At 42.3% G+C, this 20,097-nt stretch overlaps 1 protein-coding gene across 2 annotated transcripts; it reads left to right on the top strand.

The window, feature by feature from the left end:
* The first annotated feature begins 3,520 nt into the window (after window positions 1-3,520).
* C3H5orf15 (chromosome 3 C5orf15 homolog) lies at window positions 3,521-16,340 on the top strand. Of its 2 annotated transcripts, none has more exons than XM_022588802.2 (3): window positions 3,521-3,680; window positions 12,563-13,086; window positions 14,845-16,340. In XM_022588802.2, the coding sequence occupies exons 1-3, from the start codon at window positions 3,554-3,556 to the stop codon at window positions 14,974-14,976; spliced, it is 783 nt and encodes a 260-aa protein (XP_022444510.1). In that variant the 5' UTR covers window positions 3,521-3,553; the 3' UTR covers window positions 14,977-16,340. The 2 variants fall into 2 exon arrangements, with proteins under 2 accessions (XP_022444510.1, XP_022444511.1); XM_022588803.2 differs by lacking the exon at window positions 3,521-3,680 and adding an exon at window positions 4,710-5,481.
* Window positions 16,341-20,097: the final 3,757 nt, after the last annotated feature.

Raw genomic sequence — 20,097 nt, 5'->3', positions numbered from 1 at the left:
TATTAATAGGAGTGTAAATAAACAGGACATATGTTTGGTCTTGTTCTTTGGCCCCTTGGTGTGGCTGTGTGTGTGTGTGATATTTTTAGTTTTCTGTTGCTGCATAACAATTACCACAAATTTAGTGGCTTAAAACAACAATTATTTCACAGGTCTGTCTGTCTGAAGTCCAAGCACCGGGTGCCTGGGCTCTCTTAAGCTTCTCACAATGCTGAAATTAGGATGTCAGCCGGACTGTGTTCTCATCTGAAGTTTGGGGTCCTCTTCCAGGCTCATATGGTTGTGGCAGAATTCAGTTACCTGTAGTTGTAAGATAGTGGTTTCTATTTCCTTGCTGGCCATCAGCTAGGGGCCACTTTCAGCAAATAGAGGCCACCTGCATTCCTTGCCATGTGGTGTCCTCCATCTTCAGAGCTGGAACAGAAAAATTTCACTGTCAAATCCTTCCCTACTTCAAATATCCTCCAGAAGAGCCCAAACACCTTTATAATTTTTAAAAAATTTGTTTTTAAAATTAAGATGTAATTGGCCTATAACATTATATTAGTTTCAGGTGTACAACATAATGATTTGATGTTTGTATATATTGTGAAATGATCACTACAATAAGCCCAGTTAACATCCATCACTGTACAGAATTGGTTTTTTCTTGGGATAAGAACTTTTTTTTTTTTTGCGGTACGCAGGTCTCTCACTGTTGTGGCCTCTCCCGTTGCGGAGCACAGGCTCTGGACGTGCAGGCCCAGCGGCCATGGCTCACGGGCCTAGCCGCTCCACGGCATGTGGGATCCTCCCGGACCGGGGCACGAACCCGTGTCCCTTGCATCGGCAGGCGGACTCTCAACCACTGAGCCACCAGGGAAGCCCAGGATAAGAACTTTTAAGATCTACTCTCTTTGCAACTTTCAAATATATGACGCAGTACAATTAATTATGGTCACCATGCTGTACATTACATCCCCATAACTTATTTATTTTATAAGCATTCCTGTCCTTTTAAGGGCTCACCTGATTAGGTCAGGTCCACTGAGGATAATCTCCCATTAAAGTCAACTGTCCACGCATCATAACCTAATCACAGGAGTGATATCCCATCATATTCACAGACACCTCCCACACTCAAGGGCAGGGGATCATATAAAGGCATGGGTCATTGGATATGGTTTCAGAATTCTGCCGTATATATTAAAAAAAACCACGGATTTCAAATGTTTACGAAGTATCAATAGAATAGTAACAACTCTGCATATACATTATCCAGCTTCATCAAATGTAGACTTTTTTTTTTTTTTTTTTTTGCGGTACGTGGGCCTCTCACTGTTGTGGCCTCTCCCGTTGCGGAGCACAGGCTCCGGACGCGCAGGCTCAGCGGCCATGGCTCATGGGCCCAGCCGCTCCGCGGCATGTGGGATCTTCCTGGACCGGGGCACGAACCCGTGTCCCCTGCATTGGCAGGCAGATTCTCCACCACTGCGCCACTAGGGAAGCCCTAGATAGTTTTTTCTACTCAATGATAAATATTTTTAGGCAGAATTCCTTTTTATGGATGTTTGGAAGTGACAATTCCCAACAGGTATCAGATTTACTTCCAGCATTTTGTGTAACTGGTCACCCCAAACCTGCTGGCCTCAGTATTTGTTAGACTGTCTTCATCAGGTTCATAAGGACCCGCAGCTATTTCAAAGTTAACTTTATTAAATGTGTCCAGAGATTTTGGTCCATAATGGTTGTTGGGTACATCCAGTCAGAAGCCAGGTGCATTTCTGGTATTTTGAAATGTACAAAGGGCCTTCAGAGGGAATATTTTCCTCCCATTTACATATTTTCTGGTTGTTGCATGTCAGAGTATTGTGCAAAATGCCTTGTGTTCATGATATGTCACCAGTAAGAGAATTGAAATAATCTGGTATGGGGCCAAAGGAACAAAGTGGACAAAGAAGAGAGGATTGAAGGTGTGTTTATTACAGGAAAAAGGCCTGATTAAGTCTGAATCTCCCAATATGCAGAAGCTAGAACTGAGAGGCTTATTCGTTGAACTGAGTGAAGGTTTCTGTACTCACAGAGGGAAAGCTCCAGGGGAACTTGGGAAGACTGTACCCTGGCTACCCTGGAAGTTTTGCAATAAGTGCACCATTCAGTCTATCTGGGCTTGTGGTGGGCTTAAGGAAATGAATAGATGAATGACCTCTTAGTTTTCTTAACAACACAGAGTTTGTGTTTTTGAGCGGTCACTAGTGCCAGATAAAATGTTAAGGGAAACCAGATTGAGGAGAACACAGGCTTTTCTCTCTTCAAAGAGGCAGCTCAACTGTCTCTGGGGGATAGCAGCAATCCTCTGAGGAAATCATGGAGACCAGAGTGGTGAAGCTGTGGGGTAAAATAAATGTCTTGCTTCATGCCATGCTGATTTTCCTGCAAATCAATCAAATGTAATTTTACGAGCTGAAGCCTATAGACATTAAGAAAATATTCACAGAACACACAGACCAAAGCATTGTGGCTAGGGCCCTGAGGGAACTTCCTGGAAGTTTCTAAATTTGCATTTTCATATTCTGGGGGGTTTAAGTTAACAACATTTAAAAGAAGCTTATTGTAGGAAATGTGGAAGCTGTTTGCACACCTCTTTCCTAGCCCACTTCCCTGCTTTTCCTCCATAATACCTTTACCATTGTATATAGTATGTATTTAAACACTATAGTCTCCCTCACAGAAAAATAAATTCCACAAAAGTGTTTTGTTCAGTGCTGTATATTGAAATATGGAGAGGTACTAAGTATTAGTTGAAGTAATAAATGATTATGGGGAAATGTTAAAAATAGAACACTTAACCTAAAATTCCACCACCCACTCAACATTTATTTCCTTTGCCTTTTCTCATTTTTGGTCGCATTGGGTCTTTGTTGCTGCGCACGGGCCTTCTCTAGTTGCGGCGAGCAGGGGCTACGCTCTGTTGTGGTGCTCAGGATTCTCATTGCGGTGGCTTCTCTTGTGGAGCACAGGCTCCCTGCACGTGTGCTTCAGTATTTGTGGCTCATGGGCTCTAGAACGCAGGCTCAGTGGCTGTGGCACAGGGGTTTAGTTGCTCTGCGGCATGCGGGATACTTCCTGGACCAGGGCTCGAACCCGTGTACCCTATATATTGGCAGGCGGATTCTTAACCGCTGCGCCAGCAGTGAGGTCCCCTTTTGCCGTTGGGAGAGGGAGGGCAGTTACTTCTCTTTTGGGATCAGTCTATTACACAGATGGATATTCCTTCTAAAAATGTTCTAAAAGTTATTAGCTGATACTAGCTCATCACGTGGGAAGAAGGGGCTCGTTCTGACTCTCTTCACACCTTACACAATACATCCTTAGCTTGCAGCCGAGTTTCTGATGCTTCCCTTTGCCCCAATTCCCGCTAACACTCTCCCTCATTTCCGGCTCCCAGAACCCCACTCCAGGCTGACACGTCATCACGTTGGGACGTAAACGCCTACGGCCGCGATGCCATACGCAGTGTCTGACGTCATGACGTAGAGCCTAGCAACCGCGCAGGCTCGCAGCCGAGACCGTTATGGCCGCCGCCACTCAGAGGAGGATGAGGAGCGCCCAGCAAGCGAAACTGCGGCCCAGGCCGGCCATCCAGGTCCCCGGAGGGCTGGCGCTGCCGCTGGTCTTGGCGCTTCTGCTTGCGTCCAGTGGTAAATGGGGCGTGGCGGTAGGGAGGTCGCGGGAAGACGGGGAGGGCCCGGGCGCGGAACGCCAAGACGGGCCCGACCAGGGAACGGGCGCTTCCGAGTGTCCGGAGCAGGTGGCGATGTCTAGAGGGGCAGGGTCTCTACAGCCCCGAAGAGGGAGAGTAGGCTGTCTGAAGGGGTCTATGGAGGTGGGGTCTCCAAGAGGCCTGAGAAGTGGGGTTGAGAGCTGCAGGGACCCAGGCAGCGAGCGTGTAGATGGGCGGGGAGGGAGGAGTGGTGGTGGTGTCTAGAGAGTCTTGAAGAATGGGTTGCCACAGAGAATGGCGGTGATGCGGTCTCCAAGATCCCTTGGAGGTGTCGATTACAAACAAAAACGCACAACTGTAAGAACTGTGAGTTTATTCAGTGTCTTACTAAAGGCTGTAGCGGGGGGAGCCAGTTTCTCAGTTCTGAGAAATTGTTCGAAGAGGTGAGGCAGGAGCCAGGTTAATGGATGAATTTTTTGCTGGGAAAAAAACATGTAGTCAAACATCAAAAGATTACTGCTCATCATAAAGAACAGACATCTGAAGATCATAATTTTAGTACTTTGTATGGGAAGACGCAAGAATCTGGGGTTATTGAAATTCTTCCTTAGGTATGCATCTTACCTGTCTAGGACCCGTGTATCCAAAACAGAATACTTCATCCAGTTTTTCTCCATCCTTAGTTCCCCTCAGATCCACTGTAGGTGGGCAACTGCAGTGGCTAATAGCTTGATTCTTGTAGAACTGGAATGGCATGCAACGTTTTTTTTTTCTTTTTTTTCTTTACAGAGATGGGAGTTAGGAGGGTCTAGAAGAGAGCACAGAGGGGACAGGTGCTGAGGAGACAGCCGAGAGTAAGAGGTGTGGTGTCTAGAGAGAGTCCGAAGGTCAGGTGCGGGTGCCCAGGGGTTTAGCTGGGCCAAGGGAAGGCGGGGGCTTTCCAGAACGGGTGAGATCAGCGGTAAAGACGAAGGTGGGTAGGGGCACTGACCGGACCGAGCCGATGGAATAATTTGGAGAGCGAAAGTGAAAGGAAAAGAGCTATCTTTGAGTATTGTTGCATCTGTGAGGACTGGGAGGTTCCGGGGCTTGGTAAAGAGCCAGAATGCTGGGGCGTTGGACTCCTGAGGGGCTTGGGAGGAGAAGAGGAGTTCTGGGACAAGGGAGATTCTTTGTAAACATGGTCCCCCTTCTCTGTGTCCTGGGTTAACCAGACAACCCTGCTTCATTTCAATGGATCTGTAGGATTTAAGTATTTCTTTTTTTATTTTTTATTGAGGTATAATTGACATATTAGTTTCAGGTGTATAGGGTAATGATTTGATGTTTGTATACACTGTGATCGCACACTAAGTCTAGTTACCATCCATCACCACACATAGTTAACATTTTTTTCTTATAATGAGAACTTGTCAGATTTACTCTCTTAGCAACTTTCAGACATGCAGTACAGTATTATTAACTATAGTCACCGTGCTGTACATTGCATCCCCATGACTTATTTATTTTATAAGTGGAAGTTTGTGCCTTTTGATTCCCTTCACCTCCACCCTGCCCCCGTCCCCGCCAACCACCATTCTGTTCTCTGTATTTATGAGTTTAGCTTTTTAATTTGTTTTTATTTGTTTTGTTTTTTAGATTCCACATGTAAATGAAACCATATATCTGTCTTTCTCTGACTGACGTATTTCACGTAGCATAATGCCCTCAAGATCCATCCATGTTGTTGCAAATGGCAAGATTCCATTCTCTTTTGTGGCTGAATGATAATCCACTGTGTATGTGTACCACAACTTCTTTATCCATTCATTGATCCATGGGCACTTAGGTTGTTTCCATATCTTGGCTATTGTAAATAGTGCTGCACGATTAAGTATTCCTTTTCTTAGAAATGTTGCATTGTGAATCAAGATATTGAAGGCTTTATTGAGAAAAGAGGAAACCTGTAGACCAGGGCCTGAGACTTAGGGGGAACAAATCCACTAATAAGAATTTATAATGATTAAGCAGTATCTTGTTTAGTAGTCCCGTTTTTATTTCAGGCCAAGACATGATCCTTCTTTTTCTGCCTAAATCTTGTTTGAGTTCAGATGAAAAACAGTATAAATGGGATAGTGTTCATTTATTTGCCAACAGGGGCTGTCTAGCCATACATTCCTGTACTACAGTGCTGTGGTTACTTACTTGGGTTTCCCCAGCAAACGTGAGGGCAGGGCACCTGGACCACCCTCCCCGAAGTGTTTGTAACTCTGTGGGAAAGGACTGTGGCCCATTTTCCCAAGGCCCTTTCATCATTAATAAAATATAATGAGGATTTCTCTGGTTGATGCAGATACTCCTGTTCCTAAAGTTCCTAAGTAGCATGGTTGTTTTGGTCATTTAATCATCTAAGAAAAAACTGACATTTAAGCATTTATATTTCTTGCTGGAGTGCTTAAGATATACAGTTTGGGGAATATGTAGCTGGTAACTGTAGTTTCAAAAACAACTTTTTCTCTTAAGAGGTGGTTGAAAATTTTCTGATGTGTGGGTAAGCAGGGTGAGTGTGGAGTATTAAGGTGTCCTCTTGTTTTTTTTTATTTGTTAAGGCCCCATAAACATTGCTCCAACTATACTAGGACATTTCAGGGAATGGTTTTCTTTTATTAAGTTTTTGTATATATCAATTTTAAATTCAGATTATTCCCTATTGAAAATAACTTAAATGAAAACTAACATGTATGCTTTTAATAGGGAAGCAGCTCCATTGTAGTACAGTGTAGCATGTGTAAAGCTTTGGGTAATATAAATGTTTTTTGTAAGCATGCCTTATGGTAAAGTGATTTCAAAGTAATTACTCTTGTAATAAGAAAATTAAAGTCTAGCTAGAATATATTGCATTCCAAACTTCAAGTAAGCATAGGAAGTTAGAAAGTTTCCATATCAGATTTATTTAAACTTGTTCCATATTAGGTTTCTTAAAATTTCAGTGCTTGGGTATATTCTTGGCAATCTGTAAGACTTTTTACAGATGCTTTTGTTTTGGTAAAGTTTAAAGAAGTTAATGTAAGTGTTATTTTGGATCACTGGATGCTCACCGTCTGACCTAGTCTTGCCATGCCATTTCAAAAGTGCCTGCTTTCTACATTGACCATCATATTGCTCCTAGATGTTGCCTAAATTTATTTAATGTGTATTTAATTTTTAAGGCATTGTTTCCCAGAATTCAGTGTGTGAATGAACTCTCAGGGTCTTCTGCATTCTTGTTCGAGAAATATTGATATAGTTTATTTTAAGGCAGTTTTTAAAAAGGTACCAGTAGGAGAGAATTAAATTAAAAAATTTTAATTTTTAAAGTGTTAACTAGAGAGGTAATATCAAATAGGAAAGGGTAGAAATGGAACATATATCAATATGTAAAAGTCTAAAGTTTATATATATATATAAACGCAAACAAATCCATAAAGTCAGAGTTATCACTTTGTTCTGAATACTCTTTATAGCTGACTGGATCAACCTCTTTCATTTGAAGGAGTGGCAGTCCAGGAGGTTGATCTAATTTACATCAAATGTTTCAGATGAAGTCCTAGTTTGTTTTCTTGTATATAACGTCCAGATGTTTTTTTGTTTTTTGGCTGTGTTTTGTGGCATGTGGGATCTTAGTTCCCCAACTAGGGATCGAACCCTTGACCTCTGCAGTGGAAGCGCCAAGTCTTAACCACTGACTGCTAGGGAAGTCCCAACTTCCAGATTTTTACTCCTTGAACAATATTTATTAATTCTGCTCCTACTTGGTGCTAGGTATTGGAGTTACAGCAACAAATAGGGTGATGTTGGAGATATCCTTAGAAGAGTGGCGGGGTCTTACCTGGCTGAGAACTATGAGAAAGGCTTTTCAGAGGGTGTAGTAGGTGCAGAAACGCTACTTGGGAAGCAGTGTAGGATTTGTGGTGAGAGTTGAGCATTTTCAATAAATATTTATTGAATGCCTGCTACCTGTTAAGTAGGCAGTGGGGATAGAATAGTTAGGAAGATTAGTAGGAGATAACAGCATTGAGATAATGGGGACCAGATCATATAGGATCTTATAGGCTATTATAAAGACTTTGAATTTCACTCTTGAGGGAAATGGAGAGCTACTAGATGGTTTTAAGCAGAGGAGTAACGTCATTTTAACTTAAGTTTTTACAGGATGACTCTGGCTGTTATGTTGAGAGTGGACACTAGGGGTTAAGGGAGAAGAATACAGATCATTTAGAAGGCTACCATAATAATCCAGGGGAGATTGTGGTGGCTTGGACTAGGCAGTAGCAATGGAGGGGTGAAAACTCTTCAAATTCTGCATATATTTTGAAGGCAGAGAAACAGATTGGATGTGGGGTGTTAAAATAATGACTCCAAGGCTTTTGGCTTGAGTAACAGAAAAATGGAGTTGCCATTAACTGAGAGGGAGACTATAGATAGAACAAGTTTTTGTTTTTGTTTCTTTGTTTTTTCTTTTTGGAGTGGGAAGAAAAAATGCATTTCTTTAACCTTTTCATTCTGAAATAATTGTAGATTCACTTGCAGTTGTAAGAAATAAAATACAGAAATTCTGTGTACCCTTTACCCAGTTTTTCCCAGTGATAACATCCTGCAGAACTGTAGTATAATATCACAACCAGGATACTGATATTGATACAATCAAGATACAGAGCATTTCCATCACCATAAGGATCTCTCCTGTTGCTCTTTTATAGTTACCCTCACTTTCTTCCTATCCCTACTCCCTCCTGAAATCCTGGCAACCACTAATCTTTTTTATTTCTATAATTTTATCATTTTGTGAATATGATACATGGGATCATATGGTATGTAACTTTTTGGGATTGGCTTTTTTCACCTAGCATAATTCTCAGGAGATTCTTCTAAGTTGTTTCATTTGTCTATAGTTTGTTCCTTTTAATTGCTGAGTAATATTCCATGGTATGGATGTACTACACTTTGTTTAACCATTCATCCATTGAAGGACATCTGGGTTGTTTCCAGTTTTTGGCTATTACGAATAAGGCTGCTATAAACATTTATGTACAGATTTTTATGTGAACATGTTTTCATTTCTCTGGGATAAATGCCCAGGACTGTAACTGCTGGGTCACATGGTAGTTGCACATTTAGTTTTTTAAGAAACTGCCAAGCTGTTTTCTGGAATGGTCGTCCTATTTTACATTACCAGCAGCAACATATGAGTGATCTTGTTTCTCTGCATCCTTGCTGACATTTGGCATTGTCATTATTTTTTATTTTAGCCATTCTGATAGGTGTGCAGTGATATCTCATTGAGGTTTTTTTAAAAAAATTAATTAATTAATTATTGGCTGTGTTGGGTCTTCGTTGCTGTGTGCGGGCTTTCTCTAGTTGGGGTGAGCAGGGGCTACTCTTTGTTGAGGTGCACGGGCTTCTCATTGTCGTGGCTTCTCTTGTTGTGGAGCACAGGCTGTAGGTGCACAGGCTTCAGTAGTTGTGGCATGTGGGCTCAGTAGTTGTGGCTTGTGGGCTCTAGAGCTCAGGCTCAGTAGTTGTGGCACACGGGCTTAGTTGCTCCACGGCATGTGGGATCTTCCCGGGCCAGGGCTCGAACCCGTGTCCCCTGCACTGGCAGGCGGATTCTGTGACCACAGATTCGTAACCACTGTGCCACTAGGGAAGCCCTCTCACTGAAGTTTTAATTTGCATTTCCCTAATGGTTAACATCTTTTCATGTGCTTATTTGCCATCTGTATGTTCTTTTTGGTGAAACGTCTCTTTATGTCTTTTGCCCATGTTCTAATTGGATTGTTTGCTTTTTCACTTTATGTATTCTAGATACTAGGCCTTTGTTGGGTATGGGGCTTACAAATATTTCTCCCATTTTGTAGCTTGCCTTTTCATCCTCACAGGAAGGTCTTTCACTGAAAAAAGTTTTTAAGTTTTGATGGATTTGGGCTTCCCTGGTGGCGCAGTGGTTACGAATCTGCCTGCCAATGCAGGGGACACGGGTTCGAGCCCTGGTCTGGGAAGACCCCACATGCCACGGAGCAAGTAAGCCCGTGTGCCACAACTACTGAGCCTGTGCTCTAGAGCCCGCGAGCCACAGCTACTGAGCCTGCGTGCCACAACTACTGAAGCCCGTGTGCCTAGAGCCCGTGCTCCACAACAGGAGAAACCACCGCAATGAGAAGCCCGCAATGAGAAGCCCTACTCTACCACAATGAAGAGTAGCCCCCACTTGCTGCAACTAGAGAAAGCCCATGTGCAGCAACGAAGACCCAAAGCAGCCAAAGATAAATAAATAAAATAAATAAATTAAAAAAAATTTGATGGAATTCAATTTATGAATTTTTCCTTTTATGTATTTTTGGTATCAGGTCAAAGAATTTGTTGTCTAGTCCTAGATTCTGAAGATTTTGTCCTAAGTCGTCTTTAAAAAAATCTGTGTAGTTTTACATTTAAATTTGTGATACATTTTTAGTTAATTTTTGTAAAAGGTGTGAGACTTAGGCTGAGGTTCGCTTAGCTTGTTAAAATGGTGGATTACTTTGATTTTTGAGTATTGAGCCAGTCTTGCATCCATGGAATAAACCTTAGTGATCATGGAGTATCATTCTTTTTATATATTGCAGATTTCTTTTTTTTTTTTTTTTTTTGGCTGCACTGCGTGGCTTGTGGGATCTCAGTTACCCATCTACAGATTGAACTTGGGCCACAGCAGTGAAAACCCTAACCACTAGGCAACCAGAGAACTTTATATTAAAGTTGATTTCTTTTTAAAAAATATTTATTCATTTCTTTATTTTCGGCTGTGTTGGGTCTTTGTTGTTGCACGCGGGCTTTCTCTAGTTGAGGTGCGCGGGCTTCTCGTTGTGGTGGCTTCTCTTGTTGCGGAGCACGGGCTCTAGGCACGCGGGCTCAGTAGTTGTGGCACACGGGCTTAGTTGCTCCGTGGCATGTGGGGTCTTCCTGGGCCAGGGCTCCAACCCATGTCCCCCGCATTGGTAGGTGGATTCTTAACCACTGCGCCACCAGGGAAGTCCTGAAGTTGATTTCTATTTGCTAATATTTTGTTAAGGATTTTTGCATTTCTGTTCATGAAAGATATCAGTCTATAATTTTCTCTTTCTGTAGTGGCTTTGGTTTTGGTATCAGGATAATAATATTAGCTTCATAACATGAATTGTGAAGTGTTCCCTCCTCTGCAAGTCTCTAGAAGAGATTGTGTAGAATTGGTGTTAATTCTTCATTAAACATTTGGTAGAATTCTCCAGTGAAACCATCTGGGCCAGGAGATTTGATTTTGGGGAGTTTTAAAATTAAAAATTCAGTTTCCTTAATAGTTAAAGGGCTATTCAAATTATGTATTTTGTATGGGGTAAATTGTGGTACTTTGTGTTGTTAAGACTCTGGTCTGAAACTTTCTCTTTTAGTTGGCTTTTTATGACATTGCTCTGGCAGGGGAGGTGGGGATTGGTGCACATTACTGGCAGGTAGAGCTAGAAATCTAGGGTCTCCACTTGATCTGTGTTGGCACCTGAAGGGTGGTGGTGGTCCTGTTAGTTCTGGGCAGGGGTGGGAGTTTTGGCTCTCCTCATGGTCTGCACTGACATATTGTTGGGGGTGGCCTCATTACTGCTAGACCATGGTTAAAGTCTTGACTGTTCACTAGGCCTCCTCTGACATCACCCTATTGTGGAGGGGAAGGGGCACCTCATTACAGCTTGGTGAGGGTGGAAATCTAGGCTCCCCACTCGGTCTTTGCTGGTGTAGGTGTGATTGGAGCCACAGTTTTTTCTGTGTTGTTTCCTTGGAGTAGAGCAGTCACTGTCTAAAAGTTTTCTTTCTTGCTAGGCTGCCTCTCTCCTGATCTCCTGGCAAAAGAGAGCAGGCTTTTTGGGTGGCCCTTTTTGTCCACACCTGTGGTGTTTCCAGGTTGCTGGGCTCTTCAGCTCAAGTCTGGAATATGTAAGGTAAAAAGAAAATCCAGAAAAGTCACCACTGGGTTGTTTCTCATGTCCTCAGGTCTCTAACCACTCTGCCTTATTCTTTCCACCTTTCAGAGTCATCTTATGTTATTTTATATGTAATATGCAGGGTTTTAATTTGTTTTTAGTGGGAAGAATAGGGAAAAATACATCTACTCCATCTTCCTGGAAGCCAAAGTCAGAATTCATTTTGAACATGTTAATTTGAATGACAGATGTCTAAGAGGAGATATCAGGTAGGCAGCTGGACTTATGAGCCTAGAGTTCTGGTAGTACATGGAAGTTCTCTTCTGATGGCTTCATTTTTCTCAGAGAAGTTAGGAAGTGATGTTAGCCTTTAAAAATGAGGACAACAGAGAAGGTGTTAGAAGTTTGAGGACAGAGGAAATGTGAATGGTCTGCTAAGGGAGTAGAAGGGTGAACGGACTAGGAAAATACAGTATAATTGCTGACAGCATTACATGTATATCTCAATTTTGGGCATTGAATTTAAAATGAAATAAAAAATGAAAAAGTTAAAATGAAATAAATTGAAGTAAAAAATGAAATATTCATCAGATAACAATTGCCTTGCCAGATAGTAACAACTTAAGCAGCATAAGAGACCTACTGCATTACATAGCCTGCCACTGTAAGAAAAAGAAAAGAAAGAATAGAGAGGGGTTTGACTTTAGGTCGCAGTGGCAAAGTTCACACAGAGCTTGTACCCTCTGTTTTCATTTCACAGAGGTTTGACTTCAGTACCCAGACTCTACCCCAACCCCAGAACAGAAAGACAGGTGGCTGATCCTAGCTTAGTGGAAAATTTAGGTATATGTGCTTCTAGCTTGGTGGAGATAAATTTGAAGATTTCAGTTTAATGTTCTTTATTTACTTATTTTAGCTCTATCACAGGCTGATTCGCCGAGCCAGACTGCACTCAAGTCACATGTTTCTACTCCAAATATGGATGCTTTAACAAATGAAAACCAAACCAAACCTGTTTCCCAAATCAATGCCACTCTCCCTAACACAACTAGTACAGAAAAAAGTGGAGTGGCATCTCTGTCCCCTCATCCCTCACCTACTACTTCTCTGTCCCAAGAGGAAGCTGATAACAATGAAGATCCTAGCATAGAGGAGGAGGATCTTCTTACACTGAATAGTTCTCCGTCCACTGCCAAAGACACTCTGGACAATGGAGATTATGGAGAACCAGACTACGACTGGACCACCAGCCCCCGGGACGATGAGTCCAATGAGGCCTTGGAAGAAAACAGGAGCTATATGGAAATTGAACAGTCAGTGAGACCTTTTAAGACCCCACCCTCAAATATAGAAGAGGAAGATAGCCATTTCTTTTTCCACCTTATTATTTTTGCTTTTTGTATTGCTGTTGTTTATATTACATATCACAACAAAAGGAAGGTAAGTTTGGGATTTTTCACCCCCTCTAGTTGCCCTCTATAATCTCAGTCATATTTCTTATTAATACGTCTGCTGATTCAGAGTTTTTTCTTTTTTGGTCAGGTTTCTATTGATGGTAAAATATCAAGATGTCTCATATCAGTTTATAAATTTGTGGTGTATTTTAACAAATGAAAGACAGAATGCTTTACTACATGTGCTTCTGAAAAAAGAAGCCAAAATATTTTTATTGAGCAAAACCAAAGCCCAGTGATTTTTTTTAAAAAAAGGTTTTGTATCTTAACTTAGCATTGCTACTTCACTGGGAGTGCTTGTGGAGAGAGATTGTTAATTTAAGACTTCTAATTTATTAAGCACTGAACTTTATGATATTTTGATAACTTTTTTCCCTGGTTGTTAAAGTATTACATGTCTTTTTTAGGGACACAGAAAAGTGTAGAAAATAAAATATAAGCTACTACCCAAAGCTGAGCATTATTAACATTTTGGTATATTTCTGGTCTGTAAATGTGTGTATAGTTCAGACATATATGTGTATGTTAATTTTTAAATGAATTTGATTATTTCATATAGAGTTTTGTATCTTCCCTTTTACCTAACAAATCATGAGCATTTTTCATATCATTAATATTCTTTAAAAACATGATTTAATAGCTACATAATTTATTTGGCTATTTTCCTCCTGAGTATTTAGATGGTTTTCAGTTTTTGGTTCAGAAATAATATTGTGATGAACACTGCTGTGCTGGAATTGGTGTGTTGGACTACATGAAGCAGAGGAGGCATAAATAGGACTGGATGGATAATTTAGTGTGAAGGTTCATCTGGGCACTGTGTAGTCCCAGAGCTAAATAGTTAAGCTTTTTAAACATTTAAAGGGAGATCAAGCACAATGTCCTTTTTCTTTTTTTTTTTTTTTTTTGCGGTACGCAGGCCTCTCACTGTTGCCTCTCCCGTTGCAGATGGAGCACAGGCTCCGGACACGCAGGCTTAGCGGCCATGGCTCACGGGCCCAGCCGCTCCGCAGCATGTGGGATCTTCCCGGACCGGGGCACAAACCTGTGTCCCCTGCATCGGCAGGCGGACTCTCAACCACTGTGCCACCAGGGAAGCCCCACAATGTCCTTTTTAATACTTATTGGCCAGGAATTCTCAGTCTTGACTTTGTTGTAACTTGCTTTGTTATTCCTGGCAGCCACCTTCCCCTTTGGGACCTTGATTTTCTCACTTGCGAAATGATAGAACTGGACCAGAGAATTTCACAATGCCTTCCAGCTTTGAGAATCAGTGATTCTAATATTTTGCTTGTTGTTTTGACTCAGAAAACAAGCAAACAAACCCTTTGGTTATTTGTGGTTTAGTGGTCTGTCACTAGCTCTGTAAATATTTGTAGGTGGACAAAATTTTGAATGCCAGTGATATTTTATTCCAGTGTTTACTGTTGGACCATCTCTATTATAAATACCTAAGGGACTTGTTAAACAGGTAGGTTCCTCGACTCCACTGCAATCTACTAACTCATCTCTGAAGAGAGATGCCAGGGATCAGTCTTTAATAGGCATTCCTATGTACATTAAAAATTAAAAAGCACTGTCTCACCTTGTTTACAAGATGGAAAACAAAATAGCCCTTTTGTTGTTGACATTTTACTTTTGTATTTGGGAACCTAGGAGAGAGATACTTCACTTGTTATAAAAAACTTTTAGCATGTCCTCTATTTTCTTTTTTGCATATCTGATTTATTTTGTTTTATTCCAGATTTTCCTTCTGGTTCAAAGCAGGAAATGGCGTGATGGTCTTTGTTCGAAAACAGTGGAATATCATCGTCTAGACCAGAATGTTAATGAGGCAATGCCTTCTCTGAAGATTACCAATGATTATATATTTTAAAGCACTGTGATTTGCATTAGCTTATTACGTAATTTTATTTGCTTGACTTTTTATATGATATTGTGCAGATGTTCGCCATTGGCAGTTAGTACTTAAATGAGAGGTGGGCCTCTCTTTATTTTGCCTTGGTGCTTTGGAAGTTAAGTTTCATGAACAAGGAGTATATAATTTTTTTATCTACATTTTTAGAGTTGAATTCAATCAGGTGTCCAAAATGTGGAGCTAAGCATTACCTGTTTTTATTGTTTTAGATTTCTTTATTGTTCTTTTTCTGGAAGTGTTAGTAATGCTACTTTTAAAAGATCCCAAACTTACAATTAAATTCTAACACATCTGATACTGCTGACTCAGATTCTCTTTCTGCCATCCAAATACTGTTTCTTAAGCACACATTTCTTTGTGCTGTCATATTGTATCTATGTATGTAAGGATGTATGTAATAATGCTTTATATATAAGTAACATTTTTTTCTTCCAGGAAAATTGCTTTGGATATTTTTGGATAATTTATACATAATTTATTATTGCTCATTCTGACCACAATTTTAAGTAACACATTAATAAATTTGTCTAGAAATTCTGCAGTAGAGACTCTGCAGTTTGCAGTGGACATAAATAAAATGTTATAGAGAGCATTTTTTGGTTTGAATTACTGAATTAAATTTAGAGGTAGAAATTGTCATAAAATTTTAAATACGTGAATAATTGCTTTTACTTAGCAACTGATTGTAGCATGGGTTTCTCCAAGTGTTCAAGCTAGGGGCAGAGTTTAAAATTATACCATATTTGTTCACTTGTTTATTTTTTTATAGTAAGTTTGAATAAATTTTCGGGGCCATGTCACTTAAATAATATTGTATCTAAGTCTTTCAAATTAAAATTATACCTGAATGAAGTTGTTTGTATACATGAAGGATATATGTGTATGCTAACTCTTTCTCCCCCTGTATTTGTTTTGTTTTCTTGTTCTTTTTTAATAGAAACTGGAAATGATTTACTGTATTTAATTTTAGCCTGTCTTTCTATCATAAGGCGTTGATCAATATGTAAATATGTGATTTGAAACCTGGTTGACTTCTTACAAGTGTCACGACAACTTTTTAGAAAACATAACCCCTAATATATGTTAAACACCACTCACAAAGCCCAGATGAGCCAGTGGGCATGTGGTTTGTGTAGAGGTGGAAGAGGCAGGGCAGTCCATTGTTGCTCTTGGGTGGACAATTTACTGTTATAATAAGGAAGGGAAGCAGAGTGGAAATACACCTGAACTGTTTTATTGCAGTAATTTTTTCATATCTGAAATTGTATTATTTAATATTTTGAATAAGATTTTAAAAAATAAATGGCAAAGGTATAAATCCATGATTTTATAAGTGTGTTTCATTTTAATGATGGCATGGGGTCCTTCATTTGGGTGGTGATAGATGGGTAGTGCTGTGTCTGGGAGGAAGGTAAGCTGATTAGCTTGCTTTTATTCCTTTCAGCAATAGGACTGTGCTTCTATGAATTCCACGTACATTTCTAGATCTTACTTTAGGTCTAGTTTACTGTTATGTACTGAAGTTTATTGAAAACTGTAGCAAAGTAGGATTGCAAAGAAAAGTAAAGCAGCTAAATCAATGTGCACTTGTAGCATCCTAGCTTCCCTGTTGTCTCCCTGTTGAAGGCCCCCCGATCCTGGAGGATCATCCCGCTTAGTGGATCTGGGGTTCTTGGGTGCTTCCGGATGGCACAGTCTTTGCTACCCATGTCCCAGTGCTGCAATCAAGTAGCCTCTGACTTGGAGCATCAGACTGTACATTGATTTAAAATGCTGCCAGTGTCTTACAGAGGCACTCAAGCCACTGGTCTATAAATGTGTATATAATTCACACATATGTGTATGTTAACAATTTTTAAATGAATTTGACCTCTATAGCGTTTTGTATCTTGCTTTTTACCTAACAGATCCTATCATTAATATTCTTTAAAAACATTTAATAGCTACATAATTTATTTAGCTATTTTCCTCTTGAATGTTTAGATGGTTTCCAATTTTTGGTTCAGAAATAATATTGTGGTGAACATTTCTGTACTGGAATTGGTTTGTTGGGTTAAATGAGGCAAAGGCGTAAATAGGATTGAATGGCACAGATAAGACCCACATTTGAGTCTTACAGCACTAATATATCCTACTTACATGTGGTATTGTCTGCTGCCTTCTTTCAGTGTCAGTTTCTGGAGAGACCAGGAGCACTGCACCAAATGTTGGTACTAACGGCAAAATAGAAAACACTTTAGTTCCTCTTTCTGTATCTTATCTGAAAAAGAATGTGTTGAAAGTTGTGAGGCAGACAGAAACAGACATTTAGAATTTGTGCAGGCAGGCATGTCTTGGCTGGGGTTTTGATTTTAGATGTGAACTCAAGAGGGTGAGTGCAAGCTCTTTGGTAGAATGTGTGCAGGAGGCGGCCCTCGCTATGGTTTGCTCCACAGAATGTGAGCTTGAGAACTGAGACTGGCCCTTACTCAACTCTAGCCCCTTACTCAGCACTGCCTGACACCTGCTAGGCCCCTTGAAATCATTCGATGACACACTTGCGAAATTAGATGAGAAAACAGGCCCTGCACTGGCTCATGTAGTCAGCATACAGTCTAATACTACTAACATCTGGGACCTAGCACTGCAGGCAGTGGGGGAGAACCAAGATGTAGTGTGTGAGCTTTATCTGCATATCCACATTCCTACGTGAGGCTGAAGCTCACATTAATTGTGTGAGATATCACCTCTTCATTCAAATCCCAGGCTCTGATCAAAGCAGCTGCTGCCCGTGACGGTGAAGGGGGTGGAGAAGGTTACTGCAGCCACAGCTGCCAGTGTTCTGGTTCTCTCTTTACCGCTCTGGCTGACTTTGCATTTTGTCTTTCGCCTTTTGCCCTCTCTCAGTCCTATCTGGTGGTGCAACAGTTTGCCTCCTTTTCAGCAGTAAGCTGAAAGCGGTGTGGGAACTTCCCAGCAGAAATTCAAGAGGTTAAAAGTATCTTGTGAGGGCCAGACGTCTTCCAAGGGAGCTGAAAAGGGGGCTGTCCTGAGGTTTGAGGTCAGTCTGTAGCTAGATTCTGTTCACCTGTTGTTTTACTTACTTATTTACTTACTTGCGGGGAAGTTGCTAGGATAGATTGTGGAAATGGAGCTGGGGCCATTTCCGACTCCCCTCTCAAGAGCCCTGTGTGGTGGTGACCTGCTGTCTAGGCTGCTGAAGTGTCCAGGGAGCCTGATTTTGGACCCATAAGCAGCAGCTTTTACCCACCTCTCTTCCAGCTCCCTCTTATGGAGTCCCAGACCCCTCTGCCACTATTGATGAGGTTTCAGATTTAAAAGCCCCTGCTCCTTAGGAAGCCTTTCTCTACCTAACACACTAATATTTCTGCTCTGAAACCCTATGGATCTTTCTCTCAAAACCCCAAAACTCCCTCATTTCTCTGCTGGGAAATCTAGAGATGCCGTGTCTGGGAATCCTTTACTTCCTGCATGCCCTTCTAATAGGGCCCTTTGTGCTTCTCTCCCAGGCTACCCTTCGGAATGTGGATTGGACAGCACTCCCGGGACCCTTCCAAAGGAGGCAGTGCCTTGCAGTGGGTTAGAGCTCTGGTGGGCCCTGTGTCAGACAGTTCTGGGTTGGATTCTCACCCTAGGCCTGACCTCTAGACTCAGAGTCCCTCACATGCCATTTTGCAACCTCCAGGGAGAGGCCAAACACATTTCCTGATCCCCTGGGAGTGAGGAAGGATCCGGGATCTCCAGGGCTATCTTGAACGTCCCTGGGCTTTGCTGAGTCTAAGGACGTCCTGGCCCACGTTGCACCTACCTGCTCTTCTAGGAAGACAGACCTGGGGAGAAATGGAGGGGAAGGAGGAGTGTGGGATGAGGTCAAGGCTGGATGACTTTGGTCTGAGCTCTGTGTTTGTATTAGCCTCCTACCTTATAAAATGGGCAACTGGTTAGCTTCCGGGTTTGTCAGGAAGAAAAAATGGATTTATGTTTGTGAAAGGACTTTGTGTACGGGGGAGGAGTTTCCAACACATCACTGACGACAGAAGAGCCAGCTTGAACCTTGGGCCCACCAAGGAGTGAGAGCCTGAAGGAGCTGCTAGAAGCTGCCCACAGTCCTGGGACTGCCTGCCCAGCTCCCCCGGGGCTCGCTGGAACCATGCAGCTTGTCAGAGCTGGGTTTATACCCTGTCATCTAGGCTTGTACAACCTGCTAGGGAACAGATGGGGCTTCCTTGGAGCCTCCCAACCCCATTCCCTCTTCTCATCCTCATCCTTTCCCTGAAGCAAGGCTAAAGGGTCCTTCCCATCATGCCCTGGGCTGTTCCCAAGAATTTTGTCTAAAGGCAGTGAGACCCAGGACCCCAGGGAGGGTTGCTTTTAGGCTCCTCAGCATGCCTGAGCTAAGGGAGCCTGCAGCTCTGCCGGGGGTGAGGGTTGGGAGGCGTGCAAGGACGGAGGCAGGGCTTGGGAGCCGAGGTTCACCCTCAGGTGTCCACTTTCTGCCATTACCACAGCATCGCACTGAAAGCCAAACACCTGGGCTCCTTTCACTCCGGCTCTCTGCTGTGAGCTGGGGGTGCCAGTAGGTCAAGGCAGACACTGTCTCTGTCCCCATGGTGCCCTCTGTCAGGCAGAGAAGAAAAGGAATTAAGCAGTCACAGTGAAGTGTGATGAATGTTATACGCCAGAAACCAGATTGCGCCTTTTTTTAAAAAAAGTTTTTGACCATGCTGCTTGGCTTGTGGGATCTTAGTTCCCTGACCAGGGATTGAACCCCGGCCCATGGCAGTGAAATCACAGAGTCCCAACTACTGGACTGCCGGGGAATTCCCTCACCTTTGTTTCTTCATGGTCAAGGTAATTTTTTTTTTGCGGTACGTGGGCCTCTCACCGCCGCGGCGTCTCCCGCCGCGGAGCACAGGCTCCGGATCCGTAGGCCCAGCGGCCATGGCCCACGGGCCCAGCCGCTCCGCGGCACGCGGGATCCTCCTGGACCGGGGCACGAACCCGCGCCCCCCGCACCAGCAGGTGGACCCTCAACCACTGCGCCACCAGGGAAGCCCTCCAGGTGCTTCTTTATTCACC

This window comes from Delphinapterus leucas, chromosome 3, assembly GCF_059928025.1.
Source record: "Delphinapterus leucas isolate spDelLeu-1000000601 "Yukka" chromosome 3, BTC_Dleu_Yukka2, whole genome shotgun sequence".
Classification (NCBI taxonomy): Eukaryota; Metazoa; Chordata; class Mammalia; order Artiodactyla; family Monodontidae; genus Delphinapterus; species Delphinapterus leucas.
The sequence above is the reverse complement of the archived record's forward strand: the minus strand, read 5'-3'. Positions and strand labels throughout refer to the sequence as shown.

Bases quoted from the DNA above. Each gene is read 5' to 3' on its own strand.
- C3H5orf15 (XM_022588802.2), top strand. From the start codon at position 3,554: ATGGCCGCCGCCACTCAGAGGAGGATGAGGAGCGCCCAGCAAGCGAAA. The intron at 3,681-12,562 runs GTAAATGGGGCG...TACTTATTTTAG, and splicing joins GCTTCTGCTTGCGTCCAGTG to CTCTATCACAGGCTGATTCG. The intron at 13,087-14,844 runs GTAAGTTTGGGA...GTTTTATTCCAG, and splicing joins CATATCACAACAAAAGGAAG to ATTTTCCTTCTGGTTCAAAG.